The sequence below is a fragment of the Equus przewalskii genome, chromosome 17 (assembly GCF_037783145.1).
Source record: "Equus przewalskii isolate Varuska chromosome 17, EquPr2, whole genome shotgun sequence".
Classification (NCBI taxonomy): domain Eukaryota; kingdom Metazoa; phylum Chordata; class Mammalia; order Perissodactyla; family Equidae; genus Equus; species Equus przewalskii.
The window spans coordinates 20,769,002-20,785,448 of record NC_091847.1 but is presented as its reverse complement, the minus strand read 5'-3'; the positions used below and the strand labels follow the sequence as shown (position 1 = coordinate 20,785,448).

Sequence of the window (16,447 nt, the reverse complement as noted above, 5' to 3'; positions counted from 1 at the left end):
AAAAGAAGCTGGAAACCACAAAGTGTCAGCGCTTTCGAGTTAACACAAAATTATTTTTTCATTATGAGGTAGAATTGGCAGAAAAATTATATACCATCTGAGAGACACAAGAGGCAGGCTTGTATAAATTACTTGGTATAGAAAAATATTATAAACTCATATACACTGCATTAAAATATGAAATAGGGAAAAAATCATAGTCTGGGATTAATAACATTCTTAGAATGTTATCAGTTAAATAATAACTATGAATAATTCATGATATGCTAAATTTAGGGAGTTCTACATTCCACTGAACTGATGAAAATTCAACAAAGAACATGACTAATCCAAATATTAAGCTCTTCTGTTACAAGCTTTGATCTTTGAAACCTATCTAAAAAGATCCCTTAGTGGAAGCTTAGAATCTGTCTCTCTCTAACATGAAATAAATTGGATTCAAACTGTTCTGACCTTGACAACTTTAACACAATTAGAAAGTATATGCCAAGCATCAGGCGGACATTAAAGAGGCAATCCAGACGCTTGGAAAATAAAGGAAGAGCTCACTTCACAATTTCCCCTCAGATCACTGTAGTTCTGTGGGTTTGATGGTGAAGCGCGTGTGGCTTGTGGGGAAGCATCCGGGACACTGAGCACACCAGGTTTTGCCCAACAACCCAGTGAATTCATAAACAGAGACAATTGTGTGAACTTTTGCCTTTGATAAAGAAGTTGGCCAAGAGCTGCAGGTGCTGAAGTCAGACTCCGCGCCACGTGCTTGCCCACTTTAATGTGACTAAATAAACTGTCTCCTATTGTGGACTTTGCCTCATTGCCACGACGAGCAAGAAAAAAGAAAGCAGCTCATACAAAAGACAGCTGCTGGCACACTGTCGTAGAAGAGACAGGTTTCCAAACTTTTCAGCTCCAGAGTTTGGTCTCTTTTAAGAAACAAGTTCACCTGTGCCATACATTTCTGCTTTTGGTTGTCACTTGCTTTTTGTTTTTAAGTTGTACTGTGTGAGAACTGAGGCATCATTTAAATATAGCATTCTCTCATCTTAGAAATATTACTATGTGCCTGGGGAGTGGTGATCAGAGAAGATGGAGCTGGAAGACTGGAGCTGGAAGTCTGGAATGGGGAAGAGTTTGGGGGCTAGTCAGGTGTAGGCTGTCTCAGCAGTGTCCTGAGAGTAGATGCTTAAAAATTCAAGGGCCCTGTGTCCTCTTCTTTGTACTGTTCAATTTATTTTTTAAGATTGAGGTTGGACACAAATATAATTAGAAAAATACTCATTTTTATATTTTGGTTTGTAGGTCCTGATATAGAGCCTTGATTACAATAGGTAGTCAAAAAATGCTTGTGGGATTGAACCCTGAGTAGCCTGGTAAAGAAAACACTTGTTACAAGATCTATGGCACCTTGTCATTCAATTTTGACATAAATATCACCTCCTCAGCGGCCTTTCTTTCTCTATCCCTCACTCCCCTGCTAGATGCTTGTTATTCTCCAGCACATGACCTGTTTTTGCTTCATCACAGCACTCATCACCATCCGTTACTTCTGTGTTTATTGTTTATTTTCTCTCTCTCTGTCAAGTCATCACCATCCAGCTTTCCACTAGATATTAGTTTTATGAAGTGAGGTGATTTCGTTTGCCTAGGATTTTATCTGTTCCATACACAGTGTCTCCTCAGCGCCTGGGAGAAGGCCTGGTACTCAGAAAGCTTCCAATAAGTATTTGCACAATATACGAATCAATTTCTTCTACAGCCCTGCCTTCAAGAACAGAACTCAAAATAGCAAGGTCACCATATAATTTATTTTCCACACTGCCGCTTTTGACAATGAAAGAGGACACCATTAGGTGCCAGGATAATAGGTGTAAACTTTATAAATCTTTGTTGAATGAATAAAGAAATGATGGAATACATACACATTTAGATCCCTGGAGGGTTTGTCACATATCAGGATTATGGAATATTTTTTAAAAGTCATTATTATATCTGACAGTTTAGGAGATTAAGACATCTAAAGGTCAAGAAGAGATTCTCAAGAAGTTATCCTCCTAGGCCCTCAGAAATTAGCTAGAGGTGATTTATAACTAACGCCATATTTATGTGCCGATGGTTTCCGGTTAGATGATTTCCAAATGCTTTATGAAACTTGATTTCTCCAAGTAGTTAACATTTCTTCCCTAGTCTCCCTATGCCTCAGTTCACACAATGACTCTCCTTAGGAAATCTTCGATTGGTTGTCTTTATTATTCTAAGGATTAGAAAAGGTGGTTTAAGTTCAAATTCTAACTGCCTAGAATTCTTCAATAGTGGAATTCAGATTTGTAAATGTTTTTTGTTTGCTTTTCTAGTAGAAAAAAGGGTCCGAGAAGTCTCCATCACTAACAGAACTGCTTGAAAAATTAAAATGATATTTTAATACTAAACTTACAATTTGGGGTCTTCTTTTTAAAGGTAGTGTGTTAGTATAATACAGCAGCCTGTCATATTTCACTAACTTGATAAAGTGGCAGAATTAGGACATTCAGGCAAAAATAACAATAAACAGATCTTCTGTCTCCTTGCATTGAACATGTTCTTGGGTAAATGGTACCTAAGACTTATATATTTAGTCAGAGGGAGAGGAAAATGGCCACTTGCAGGTGCTGGAGGCCTGTGGGCTCATGATCCAGTCTGCAAAGTCTTTCCCTTCAAGCTTTCCCCTATGGTCCAGAGCCACATGGACAATGACAAATATTCACCGAAATCCTTCCAATGGGCCAGGTACTGTGCTTCATGGGAACTTCAGGGATTCCCCCATGAAGAACCCAAACAGGGTCTGTGGGCCCACAGAAAAGCAGACACTAAAAGTAATTCAATTTATATATGATAAAAGTAGCAAGAGGTAGTAGTGAGGGTGATGGTGAAATGATCCATGTGAGGAAAGGTGTCAAAGTGCAAAGAAGTGTACGTGCAAGGATGTGACTGAAAGAGAGAGCCAATGGGACAGTGGATGGTGATGTGGATACAGAGGCAGGCACAGGTGAGAGCCTGTAAGTCCTTGTGGACCATGCTCGCAAAACAAGATTTTGTCTTTTCTCTACTTTTCCATGGTACACTTTACCACTGTGAGAGTCACACATCCCAGCAGAGGCCCATGAAGACAAGACTGCAGTGCTTATGGCTGTGGGGTAACCAGGTGGGTCACCACTGGAGAGATGAACAGCTAGTTGTTTTGATGAAGGACATTGCTAATGAGAATGACACCTCTCATTTATATGAGTCTTTAGTGAACTCATCAACATGCAATATTACCTACTTGTTTACTGTCTATTGTCCCTCAAACAGATTGTAGGCTCCATGAGAATAGAAAAATTGTCTTTTTTCCCCCCTACTGTTATATCCTCAATACACTGAACTATAACTGGCACATAGGCATTTGTTTAAAGGATAAATGAATTGATGAATAACTCAGGTCAACAGGAAAAGACTTGTTCAGATTTGTGGTTTTAAAATATCACTTAGTCTTTGACTGTAGTGTATGGATTTTGAGTGGGTTAAAAGGATGAGATATGAAGGCAGGAGATGAGAGTGACTGAGTCTATGGAATAATCTTTAAAAGATCCTAAGGAGTCTCCAACAACTTGCCCTACTACTGGTGCGTAGGAAGATGGAAACAGAAATTAACATATACTAAACCTCCATGATGTGCCAGTTACTGTGCTAGATGCCTTCATGTACTCCATATCATTTAATTCTCAAACCGAAAACAATGCCTCCAATATGTGCATGAAATACATTTTATAGATGAAGAAGCTGAGACTGAGACACATTGTAATTTGCCTAAACAGCTGCAGTTTAAACCTAGATTTACCCAACTTTAAAGTGCAGCCCAACTGGAAACTATACCATTGCTGCCAACCAGAACATAGGAGGAACTATAGGTCACTCACTGAAATCTTGATCCTAAGACTTACGATTTGGTTTCCTGAGGTTCTTTGGGGGCTCTCAATTGTGCTGGAAATGGCATGTTCTTATTACTAGCTGTTGTGAGTCCCATTTTCATTTTGAGTGATGCTCTTTGAAGAAGTAGTTTTTAATTTCCTTAGCCACATTTTCATAATACATATCCTTGGTAGTGTTTTCAACTCTGCCTTCTCCAGGATCTTACAGCTGAGTTCACTGATGAGCCCTTTTTCCACGCTGGGCCCGACCTCAGTTACTCAGACAATCCCAGTGAAGGCAGAGAATTACCAACAATCCCAGCAGTCATTTGTGAGTAGCTTAGAAATGAGCCCATATCATAGTGACAGTGGTCCAGTCACAGGACTTCTAGAAAACTGCTTCCAAATATGCTGTTGGGCAATCAGACCCAGGTCTTGGTATCCCCTTCTCCCACCCCAATTCCATGATCCCTTTAACTTGCAATTCTTCTTCTCTTCTCCTGTGCTTCATGCCTAATCATATGACAGGATTTCTTTCTGGGTTCCTACTTCAAATTTCTGACATTTACCTTGTGATAAGTTGTAACTCTCATTCAGGACCAGAGTCCTATCCTCAACCACAGCTTTGTGCTTTCCTGTTATGCTCTTGTTGCTCTCTCTTCCATGGACACACATCTTGCTCTTTACTTTAGCCCAGTGGCTGAAGTGCCATCGATGTTTCCATTTTCCTAGCTTTTGAGTATTGATTGCCTTCTGCAATCTTTGTCATTGTGCATTACCCAGCCACTGAGATTCTGGGAACTTGTGGTAGTGACTGCTGTTTGTCCACCGAAGGTTCATACTCCCTTTTCTCCATAGAGTTGCTGAGGAGTGACTGGCTATCCAGAGACCACATTTCCTGTCCTATCATCTTGCATTGAGCTGGGGACATAGGACTAAGTTTTGTCTAATACAATATAGATGCAAGAGACATATGCTACTTCCAATCTGGCCCATCAAAAACTTCACAAAGCCTGCTGGATATCACCCTCCAGAGAAACCTGCTTACATTAAAGTGATAGGGCCTCCATCAACCTGTGTCCTTGATTGACTTTTTGAGACAGAAACTACCCCTCCCCTTTATGCAAGTGAAAAGTTATCTCTAGCCTATGACGTTAAGCACTGTGATTTAAGCTAAGCCACTGGGGTTTGTCTGACACAGGAGCCAGCTTTACTTATATAATACACACTTCTTCCAAAAACCACTGAGGCCAACAGTTTTTTAATTGCTTGAGCTTATGACCTTTTGAATGAACACTGTCCCACAGAGCCAGCAGCCCCTCTGGTAAGTGCCACTGTTATCACGTCGGCTCTGCAACCTCTGCCTACCCATAAGGACTGATATGAGGGCAGGTTCTCTCTCTCTCTTCCTCTCTGGTGAGCCTCATGTTGCCTTCAGTTGGCCAACATGCCTTATGCCTATTTGTCAAGCTATGGCATATTGAAAGATATTTAAAAACTAAACTGTTTAGTGGGAACAAACATAGGGAACCCACATACCTCCACGGCCACAAGTCTGTGAACACTCTGTCCAAGCTGTCCACCCTGAGAGCTGACAGTTGACCACACATTTCACCAGGCAGTGCATGCTCATTCTCTGGGGCTTCTCCAAGTTATGCTGTAGATGGAAATAAAATATGATGTTACTGGAGAAATCACATCACCATCAAATCAAATCACATCACTATCAAATCACTATCCTTTTATGGGAAAGACTGCCCTTTATTCTTTGATAAGAATCTCTACATTTTCGTGGGGAAAAAATATTCTTTCCTATGTAAATTGGTGGCAATCATAGAAAAAATGGTTGTCCTTACTTCCGAAAATAGAAGTTTGTCAGCCCAAATTTCTTTTGATAAAGTCCTCTACTCTAGAATAGATCTACAATTAGGGTACTGGAAAAGCAGGCAGTTACATGACACAGAGATCTGTCCTGTCACTCAGCCAGCAAGGAAGCAAGAAGATGCTTCAGTGCTAAATTCGGGCACCTGCACACTTCTGGCTGGGCTAAGCGTTCAAAGAGAGCTCAAAACTAACAGCCACCTAGGCTAAAAAGTAAATAAGAATAAAACCAAAATCAACAACCCATTTAAAGTTCATAACAAAAGATCAATTAGGCTAAAAACATAATCATGGTTTTAATAGTAGGAAAACTTTGTGATACAGTTTATTTTCTTCTTGTCCTCTCTGAAACTAGCATCTGGGCAAAATCTACAAGTTTTCTAATGGCCAAGGTAGAAAAGGTCTTGGTGAAAGAATAAACCATCTAAGAAATACAGAAAGAATAATGAAAAATTCTGCTATAGGAATCACACAGTGTTTGCGTTCCTTTAAAGGAAAACTTTGACATTCAATACACGTTAAATGTTAGCAATGTCCACATCAAGCTAAAATTAATGAGTCTAGCATGATTACTTGCCAAGTGGGCAAAATAGAAATTATCATATGGGATTTACGATCCATTCACGAAATACAGATATTCTAGATAGCTTAATAATTTAAGATTTCGTTGAAATTCTTTGAATATTTGTTGGACACATGGTATTTGGAAAGCAGAGAAAGTGATTTGCTAAGCAAATTAGCAGAGTATTCTAACAGCAAATGTCACTGTTCATCTTACATGAAGGTACAGTGTTTACCATGTATGCTAATGAATCAGCTGCCCAATACAAAGAGTGACGTCTAACTATTAGAGTCACTTCATGTCAGTAGCTTTTGGCAAGCAAGGATATCTAAATAAAATTCTTGAAAATAATAAAAACAAATTTTTTAAAATGAACCCATTTCCCCTTTTCTGGTCATTTTGACTAAGTTCAAATTAGTGAGATCTAACTGTACTATACTAGTACCTCTTACTCTAATCAAACTTGAGCTGTGATGAGAAGAAATTAGAGTCTATCATTTATGTTAAGCATCATGGAGCTTACAGACCAATATTAAGAAATACGAAGCATTAGGTGTGAGATACAAATATAAATGAATTACCTGCTCGCATTGGTCCACGCCAACTGACTTGCCATCACTGCGCACACAGCTCAGAAGGCGGGTCCTGACGCCTTGCCCACAGGTCGCGTTTTCACTCAACTGGCATGTACTCCACTCTACAGGCATAGGGTCACCACAATAAGTTTCAAAATTATGGCCATGTGAGCAAAATACAACAAACCTTTGATTATCTGCATTGGTGGAGAAGAATAGTGAACACATAATCCTAACACCATTTCCAGGTTGCTCCTAGAAGCACCATGCAATTCTTTTAGTGCAAAACAAACAATCAAACAACTAAAAGTGAATTACCTTCCTAAATTTGCTTCCTTGAGGCAAAAAGCCAAATAGTTTGTTAGAAACCATCTCACAGTTGGCTGGGTAGGAAAGGAAAGACACTAACCAGGATGGTGAAAGAAAACTAGTTTGAAATCATCTCTTTTCTAGGGATAATTAAGACAAAAAATAACCCTGAAATGATGCAAGTATTTTATGTAAACTTGAAAATGTTTTCAAGGAATAAATCCAATCATCTAAACCATTTGGTGCATCTGGTACAGTGGAGACAAGAGAAGCACCCCAGAGAGGAAAGAGGACAAGGTATACAAAATTATATGGACTGTTACAGAAACTCTAATTTTAATAAAATTATTCTCTCATGAGAGAAGATTTTATAGATTTGGCTAGCTGTATTACAAAGTAGACAACTGGGAGATAGAATAAATTATCCTATAATTAATCTGCTTCTTAACAAACTCTTACTGTCGGTGTGGGTAGAAAGGAAGATCCTTGATCATATACAACGAGAACCTCTTTAAGAAGATTTTCCATATTTGGCAGATGATCTAAGAGTTTAATAGAAATAGCAAACCCATGTATAGTCAAATCAGTATATTAACGACATGTTCTTCCAGTAAAGCAAATTTCATTGTATTTCTGAAAAATTATCATAAAAAACAAGGATCTGAAGCACCTTTAACTAAAAAAAAGGGCAAATACACCAGGTCATCTTTCACCTATAAAGACAATCCGACAGCTCCAGAGAATTCACTGTGAGGTTTTCTACATGAGAAATCTCAGCAGGGTCTCTGTGACCTCGGTGGGGAATTTGTTTCAGAAAAGGCTATATTGCTTTGCCTCCGCAGGCATGTGGCGGTTTGGTTGTCAGTCAGTATTGAATTCAATGTTGAGACTTAGCACGGTTCTACATTTTGTGGCATTTTGTATATCTGCTGCTGCAGAGGATGGCAGGTAGCATATCACTGTGACTAAATAGTCTTGGTATTAGACAGTGAGTGCTCTAGTACCTGGTAAAACCTGAATAGAGGCTGAATAATGATGCTGAGGTAATTCCCAGCGCCTCAAAAACATGCCTGTCCAGTCAAAACCACCTACCGCTCATCCTTATTAAGACCCATAGAGCAAGTACATCACAAGCTTGAATTTCTTGAAATAATAAAGGCCATGAAATAGCTAAATTCTATGACAGCATGATTACATTCTTTCCTGAATGGTAAATTATCCCCGGCTACTTATTTTTGTTGTTTCAATTCATCATGGCTTTAATTCAACCTTATTTTGAAACTTTGCCAAGTCTTTCTAAGCCTCTCTGAATTCAGAGATTCCAGGTGGCCTTGCTGAATCTACACGCCAAGTGTGGGCATTTCTTTCTGTAAAGAGACACTGGAAATGTCAAATTCTTAGACTTCTGTGCAATATACTCGCATACCCTACTTTCATTCCCTAATCTGGAGAATCAAAACACATGCAAACATTCCTCTGTTAGTCAATGTTCAGGGAAAGTGGCATGATTGTGGATTTCAACTGTACCTGTTAGATTGTACTGGAACTGGAAGCAGTTTTCATTGAGGAGGCAAGGCCGCACCTGTGAGTCTTCAGCACATGTCCTTGAGCTCAGCGAGGGCCTCAGCAGATGCCGGGTTCTTCTCTGCATTGTGTGGGGATCACATGACTACAGAAATCAAAGGGCAGGGAGAGTTAGAAAGACTCTGAGTTAGCTGATAAATTATATTGATTATCTGTATGTATGTATACAGGGAAGAAAGGATCGAGAGTGTTAAACAATGTTTAGAAAATAAAACCATTCTGTGAGTCACTGTAAACAGTTTTTGTTTTGTTCACTTGACAACTCTTTCTTTTCCTATGTTATGCTGAAGCCTACATTTCTATCTCCCATGTGTAATTAGGCACACGGCAACTATTTTAATAAATTGCACACATCTGTACTTTCATATAGTCTGTCATGTAGCAAGAGATTAATGAATTTTGAATGTTTAGATGAATATAAAAAGGAAGACACTGTCCCTGTGTCCTCATATTGTCTAGCCCAATAGAAATAACCACATAGGACATTTTAATGAGAAAATTATTATATCACATGGGTCCACATGTACCTCTTATAGCCTCAACTCATATAATGTCCTTGAGCCAGGTAAACCTGCCTGCCACGTCTCACCCAAATGCTCTACCCACAGTGGACTTCAAGCTCCTCCTACTAGAATAATCTTTCAACTGTCCTAAATCCTAAGCTGCCCTTTCTTTAGAGCACTAATCAGGGCTTCATCACTGACAGTCTTTATTTGAAATAATGATAAATTCTTCTCTTCCTTCCTAAGCAACCTTCCACTCATGCTCAGAAATTACAGAATTTACTTGTAAACACCTATACACACACATATACTTATCTGCTACACTTGCCCTTATAATACTGTCTTTCTTTCTTATACCCTGGCTCCCCTCTTTATAAACTCTTTGAGTGCATGATAGATCATAATTTCCACTTTCCATGTCACTCCCTGAAAATCTTGGCATATATTTTACACAGTAGTTTTTCAATAAATACTATTAAATATGGTCACAACAACACAATTCCAGACCCAGAAATCTAAAGAGGCACATAGGTGCTTAAACCACAGGAGAAATAAAGTCTTTGAATTAAGGTCACCAAAGTATCATTTCCATAATTGGTATATTTTATTTATTTTTTATTCCTTTTACTTTTTCAGATATTGTAGCAAGAACACAAAGTATAAACTGAATCCTGACTGTTAATCAAAATTATAATGATTGCACTAAAATATGCAGAAAAATGCCACAAATTTTTCCACTAATTTTAAATGTGCAGAGGCATTGAAACACATTTGCGATCCATGTGACTTTATAGTTGGATAATCTGTCAATACTTGTAAAGTAGTTTTAGATTTTAATTGTATCAAATTGTCTCTAGATGATCAAGAAGGGCCACGGAAAACAGGTAATTATTCCTAATTACCTGCAAATGAATCCCACACCAAATGCTTACCAATAATTTATTACCAGTTCACCAATTAATTCAATTGTTTGTTTTCATGATGGGGAATAGTAACTTAGTGATTTGCCAGAGAAAGAAAATGAAGATATCTTGGTAGATACTCTTGATTAGTGTTCTATTGCTTTTCCACCCTATAAAAAAATCAGTTAATGTCTGCATCAAGTGAATATGGGTAAGGACTTTCATACCTTGTTAGTCCAAGCCATTAAATAAAGCAAAAGAGAAAATATCACACACAGACACAGGCATGCATACACAAATTACTATGTAACCTTGAACCACTCACTTATATACTCTATATCTTAGTTCCTCATCTAGACCTGGATGAGAAAAGGGGGGTGGGGTGGTTAGGGGTGCTATTTGATGAAATTTAAGAACTTTTGCCCTCAAACCTCGCAGTCTATCAGTCTCTAATTCTGCTAGACATGGTTTTAAAATATCTTCTGGAGCCTAACCCTTCATTCACAACTATGTAGACTTTAATAATCACTTTCTAGAAATTAAGATATTGAAAACCAACACTGCAGCTAAATCTCTTACTAACTCTTTATCCATAGAAACAGGCAAAGAGAGGACAGTGGGTGACTGAAATCCACAAACACAATCCAAACTAGTATTTTCACATTCCACCTTATAAAATTTGTCCTGGCACTGCTAACAAGTGATAGATGGGTTAGTGTTTCTCCTTATGTCTTTCTCTCTATTAGATATTTATAGGAAGTTCATAAAATAATGAATTGGTAACAGGGGAGAGGAGGGTGGGGCTAAAACAACAAAAAGAATGGCAAAGGCAGTTTACATCTGGATGAGTTCGTTATTGGATCAAGACTTCTTAAATACAAACGTAGATCTCCTCTCCTCCAGAGTATTTATGGAAAGACATATTGTCAATTTCCTAAATAAAGAAGTGAGAAAGCGATGTGTGGGTAACTAACCCAAAGTCAACTTTGGACCAGTTTCATTATAAAGGTCAAGGTTATACAGCTAAAGTTTATTTGCTAGGGAAGGAGAGGGCCAATAAGAACCGATTAGTTTCTGGAACATAAGCCTTTTTATGAGACTAGATTTTCTAACTTATTACCTTCGAAAACCAGCACTTACCTTAAAGTTCAATCCTTCCTTATGATATTGTACCTTCACACCTTTTGCTCTCTCTAGCAACAAGGCCTTTACCCTTAGGCCCAACCTGAATATTTGTCTTCACCTCTCAAAATCAAATCAGATATTGCTTCCATGAGCCTCCACTGACATCCTTGGACCCATACAGATGGAATCACCTAATCTAGCAAACATTTCCACTGTACTTGTACACATATGGAGGTGTGTGCATTCTTCCCATAGGATCTTTGAAGAGAGAGTCCATGTCTTAAATTTCTTTGACATTGAAAGGCTTGTTCTGTATCCAGTGTACAGTATGTAAATAATAAATATTTGTTGTGTAGCACAATTTGGTTCTCCTGAGCAATAAGACTGGATTTTTTTAAGCTGCCATTAGCAGACAAATGGTCAACCCTGGACTATGATCATATTGCATGAATGTAAGGGGTCCCCAAAGGGACCCCTTTTATATCTGATAAAAAGAGAATTTTATCTTTTCACTAATTATCACACATTTCTTATAAAATATTGAAGACATTTCCCAGTACAATTGACTCCATCATTATATTAACAAAAATATCAATACACGAGTTTTAATTTACCCATATAAAATGTTAGATGAAATATTTTAAATAAATCCAAATAAGAATGTATAATTTGATATTGTTCTCACTAACATAGAACTATTAACAATCACAGGTTAATAAAACTTGGCATAAATCCAGATACTTGTGAATTTAAGTCACTCTGCAAATTTTTTGTCTGGAGATGAGCATGACTCCAAGGCCTGGCCTTGTCAGCCCGCCATCAGATAGAGAAACCCAGTGCCTTTATTCTGTTACAGAGTTTATCTGATAATTCAAAACGGTTTTTCCCTCATTTAGCTGACTAGCCCTACTGTCAGTAACTCTGCTGTTTCTCTCTATATCTTTCATGAGATAAAATGGATATACAAGCTATGAACTTGAATTTTCTTGTTTGGAAAAATTGGGTAAAAAGATTCACAAAATACCACTGCAATGCTTTGTAAGGAAATTGTTAATGAAATTAAACCCTGATTCTCAAAGATTGAAAAGGGATGAGAAAACCTCGATGGGAGAAAGATCCGGGCCTGAAGAATTGTTACTCATGCCTCTCATGTTTAATAAAATTCTCAGAGATTCCGAGGAGATGGTTACAGAAGTGAAAAAAAAGTTCTTTGCACATCACAGTGCAACAAGGAGAGCAAAGTCAGAAGCATATAGACAAATATGGTCAGTAAAATTAAGTGATAAGTTCTATCCACACACCTTAAACTATGAAGAGGTGGGGTCCAGTGACTGAAGTTACAGGACCTGTGTGATATCAGCATCTTATAGGAGGAAGCAGAAGGTAAAACTGGGGTGTATGGCATACTCTAGAACACCAAAATGGAATATTAAACCTGAGAGGAGGAGGATTTTGCATACTCCAAAAGCAGGTGAATGGAGGGGTCCTGGAGAGGTCTGGGGGCTGCTGCAGTCTTGGTCCAACGAACTCTCATCATTAACAAGCCAAAGCTCCCTTCAGGATAATTCCCTGTGCTGAAGAGAAACTGGTGGGAAGAGTGTCCAAATTGAGCAAATCAAGAAAAATTGCAATGGAGAAAAAGGGAGGGTCCATAAACAAAGGGGAAGGAAAAGGAATCCAGTAAATCTCATGAGGTAAGCTGCTATATTTTCGAAAACTCAAAGAAAAAAAAAAAGAGAACCCTGGCCCATGAAAATGAAATTAAGAAAAAAATAATCCTCAGCCACACTTCCTTCTAAAAGTTCATGAAACTTGATTTCATAGAAAAATAAGCAAAGAAAGGAATCATATTCAAATCCCACAAAAGGATAATATGAGGAAAACGAAAATGAAGTTCAGAATAACATCCCCATAGACAAAAAAAGTGCAGCAGAAAGACACGCATGAAAAACACGTGAAAACTACTATTTCCAAACGAGCTAACAGTCATTTAGGAAATGACATGAGATATGAAAGAACAACGTAAATAAGAATTAGAAAAAGTCGGGGCAGGCCCGGTAGTGCACCGGGTAAGTGCACATATTCTGCTTCTCGGCCGCCCGGGGTTCGCCAGTTTGGATCCCGGGTGCGGACATGGCACCGCTTGGCACACTGTGCTATGGTAGGCATCCCACATACAAAGTACAAGAAGATGGGCATGGATGTTAGCTTAGGGCCAGGCTTGCTCAGCAAAAAGAGGAGGACTGGCAGTAGTTAGCTCAGGGCTAATCTTCTTCTTCTTCAAAATAAAAGTCAAGGCTTAAGTGATAGAATTCAGTAAATAGAAATAAAAGGAAAATTGTTTTCATAAATGGAGATGAAATTGGGAGAAATACAAGAATAAAAATACAACAAATAATGCCTTAAGGAAAACAAAAATGGAAAAAGAAAAAATTGAAATTAAAACATTCAAGGAGCTGGTCCCATGGCCTCGTGATTAAGTTTGGTGTGCTCCTTTTGGCGGCCTGGGTTTGGATCTCGGGCAAGGACCAATACCACTCGTTGGAGGTCATACTGTGGCAGCAACCCAAATACAAAATGGGGAAGATTGGCACAGATGTTAGCTCAGGGCGAATCCTCCTCAGCAAAAAAAAAAAAGAAAGAAAAAAAAAGAAAAGAAAAAGAAAGAAAACATTTGAAAAGAGATCCAAAGAATTTGAGAAAAATTGGCAAATAGAAAAGTGAGGCAAAACAGATGCTGCATGCATATAATAATATTTTTTGGTAAAGAAAACCTAAGCAAGAGAATAGAACTTCATAAGACATTCAAGAAAACTTTCAAAAAAGAAAAAAAATTGGAAACTACTTATTGAAAGGGTACATCAGAATCACCAATCCTGAGACTTATCCTAGTAAAATTATTAAATTTTAAAGAAAAACAAAAAACATTCTATGAGTATCTAGGCAAGAATACCAGATGGTTTATAAAGGAAATAAAATCATATTGTCAGTAGACTTTTTAACAGGAAAACTTCATGCTGGAAAAAAACGTGGAACCATTATAAAGATACACAAAGAAGAAAAGAAAAAACATGATCAAAGGATTTCATATCCAGAAAAGCTCACTGACAATGAAAAGACCAGACCTAAACTGTGACAACATGCAAGAACTCACATGATGATTTCACAATGATACAAAAATAGTCACACATAGTGAAAGATGTTAGGAAAACAACTCTTTATTTTGAAAACTGGTAAATTAAGGGCAAATAAGCTTTTTTCCTGCCTTTTCTATACCCAATGGATTAGTAGCTAATTAAATAGCAGTTGAGGCAAAATTTCTTCTTAAAGTAGTACTTCCATAGGTAAATGAGAAGAATGATAGAATTGGAATGTTGTCATTTTGTATTTCCTAAAGGATATAGGGTCTAGGCCTTGACCATCAATGATAGCTAAGCTTACAAAAAGAGATAACCATAAATTATGTGGCTCCTGAAAAAGAGCACACCTTCTGTGAAAGAGTCTTGACAAAGTAATCAAATCTGAATCTGATTAAGCCTCTATATTCATAAACTCCCAATTCACAGTAAATTCAAGGACAGAGGAACATGTTAAACCTCACCATGGGGATGAAATTCACTAGACAGACTGGGAAACTCTATAGGTAATAGGGCCTCTTTTCTTTACCAATAAATTTCTAGGAAGAAAAAACAGAACAAAATAGGATGAGAAGCTAGACTAAAAGAGATTTAAAGACATATACAAAAACAGGCATAACTAAATTATAGTGTGCGGCCCACTCAGATTATAGACTATAAGGAAAACATTATCATAGAAGTCAGTACAAAGTTGACTTCTGAGGGAAGGAGACCCTGTGAAGCTCTTTGTGGGTAGCTGGCAAGTTTCTATCTTCTAACCTGGGTGGCTGTTTCAAAGGTGTTTGCCTAATAATGTTTAACTGCACATTTGCTTATGTGGTTTCCGCATTTGTGTTAAAATCCATAATTTAAAAAGTTTCAAAAAATCTCTCTTATCATCCCTGGAAAATTTAGGTTTCTTTTCATTACGGGACTTGGTATCCTGACAGCAATCTTTTCCAAAGTGTGTTGTTTTCTACAGTGTGTTGATGGGTGTCAAGAGAGAAAAGGGTTTCATAGTCAAATGCATTTACGAAACATTGCACTAAATAGTGGTAAACAAGGATTGTTACAGCAGATCTTTACTATGTTTGGCAGAGTCTCTTATTAAATCTATTGTCTCCTTTCTTCCTGGGCACAGGACTGGCTGACACATCCCAGCCTGCCCTGCTGTTAGGTGTGACTATGTTACCCAGTCTGACAAAAGAAAGGTACACAGAAGACTATGTGTGACACACCACTCATCCCTAAAAACTCCCACATTCCCTTCTCCATGCTCTTCACTCTCTCCATTAGCTGCAATGGTGACAACCGGAATGACTGGAAGCCAAACTTGAAGATGGCAGACCCTCCACTAGCCTGGGTCCCAGAATGACTGTATGGAGCACAGAGTGTCCTTTCCTCAACGAGAAAACCCACTTAGGGCTGTTTTGCGGGAGATAAATAAAATTACATTCCATTTGAGGAACAGATTGAAAGCCCAGAAATAAAACCACACATCTATGGACAGCTTATCTTCGACAAAGGAGCTGAGGGCCTGCAATGGAGAAAAGAAAGTCTCTTCAACAAATGGTGCTGGGAAAACTGGACAGCCACATGTAAAAGAATGAAAATTGACCATTCTTTTTCACCATTCACAAAAATAAACTCAAAATGGATCAAAGACCTAAAGGTAAGACCTGAAACCATAAGGCTTCTAGAAGAGAATATAGGCAGTACACTCTTTGACATCAGTTTCAAAAGAATCTTTTCAGACAACATAACTCCTCAGACGAGGGAAACAATAGAAAGAATAAACAAATGGGACTGTATCAGACTAAAGAGCTTCTTCAAGGCAAGGGAAAACAGGATTGAAACAAAAAAACAGCTCACTAGTTGGGAAAAAATATTTACAAGTTATTTATCCAACAAAGGGTTAATCTCCGTAATATATAAAGAACTCACACAGCTCAACAACAAAAAATCAA

General features: G+C 38.0%; 1 protein-coding gene across 3 annotated transcripts in view; it reads right to left on the bottom strand.

Annotated features, from left to right (window-relative positions):
- Positions 1 to 16,447, bottom strand: part of THSD7B (thrombospondin type 1 domain containing 7B) — a 795,232-nt gene that overhangs the window by 31,503 nt on the left and 747,282 nt on the right. For all 3 annotated transcript variants that reach the window (XM_070579625.1, XM_070579626.1, XM_070579627.1), the window contains exons 18-20: positions 8,778 to 8,919; positions 6,948 to 7,063; positions 5,463 to 5,580 (exon numbers count right to left, since the gene is read on the bottom strand). In XM_070579625.1, the coding sequence (XP_070435726.1) occupies positions 5,463 to 5,580; positions 6,948 to 7,063; positions 8,778 to 8,919 (376 nt within the window). The remainder of the gene's footprint in view (positions 1 to 5,462; positions 5,581 to 6,947; positions 7,064 to 8,777; positions 8,920 to 16,447) is intronic.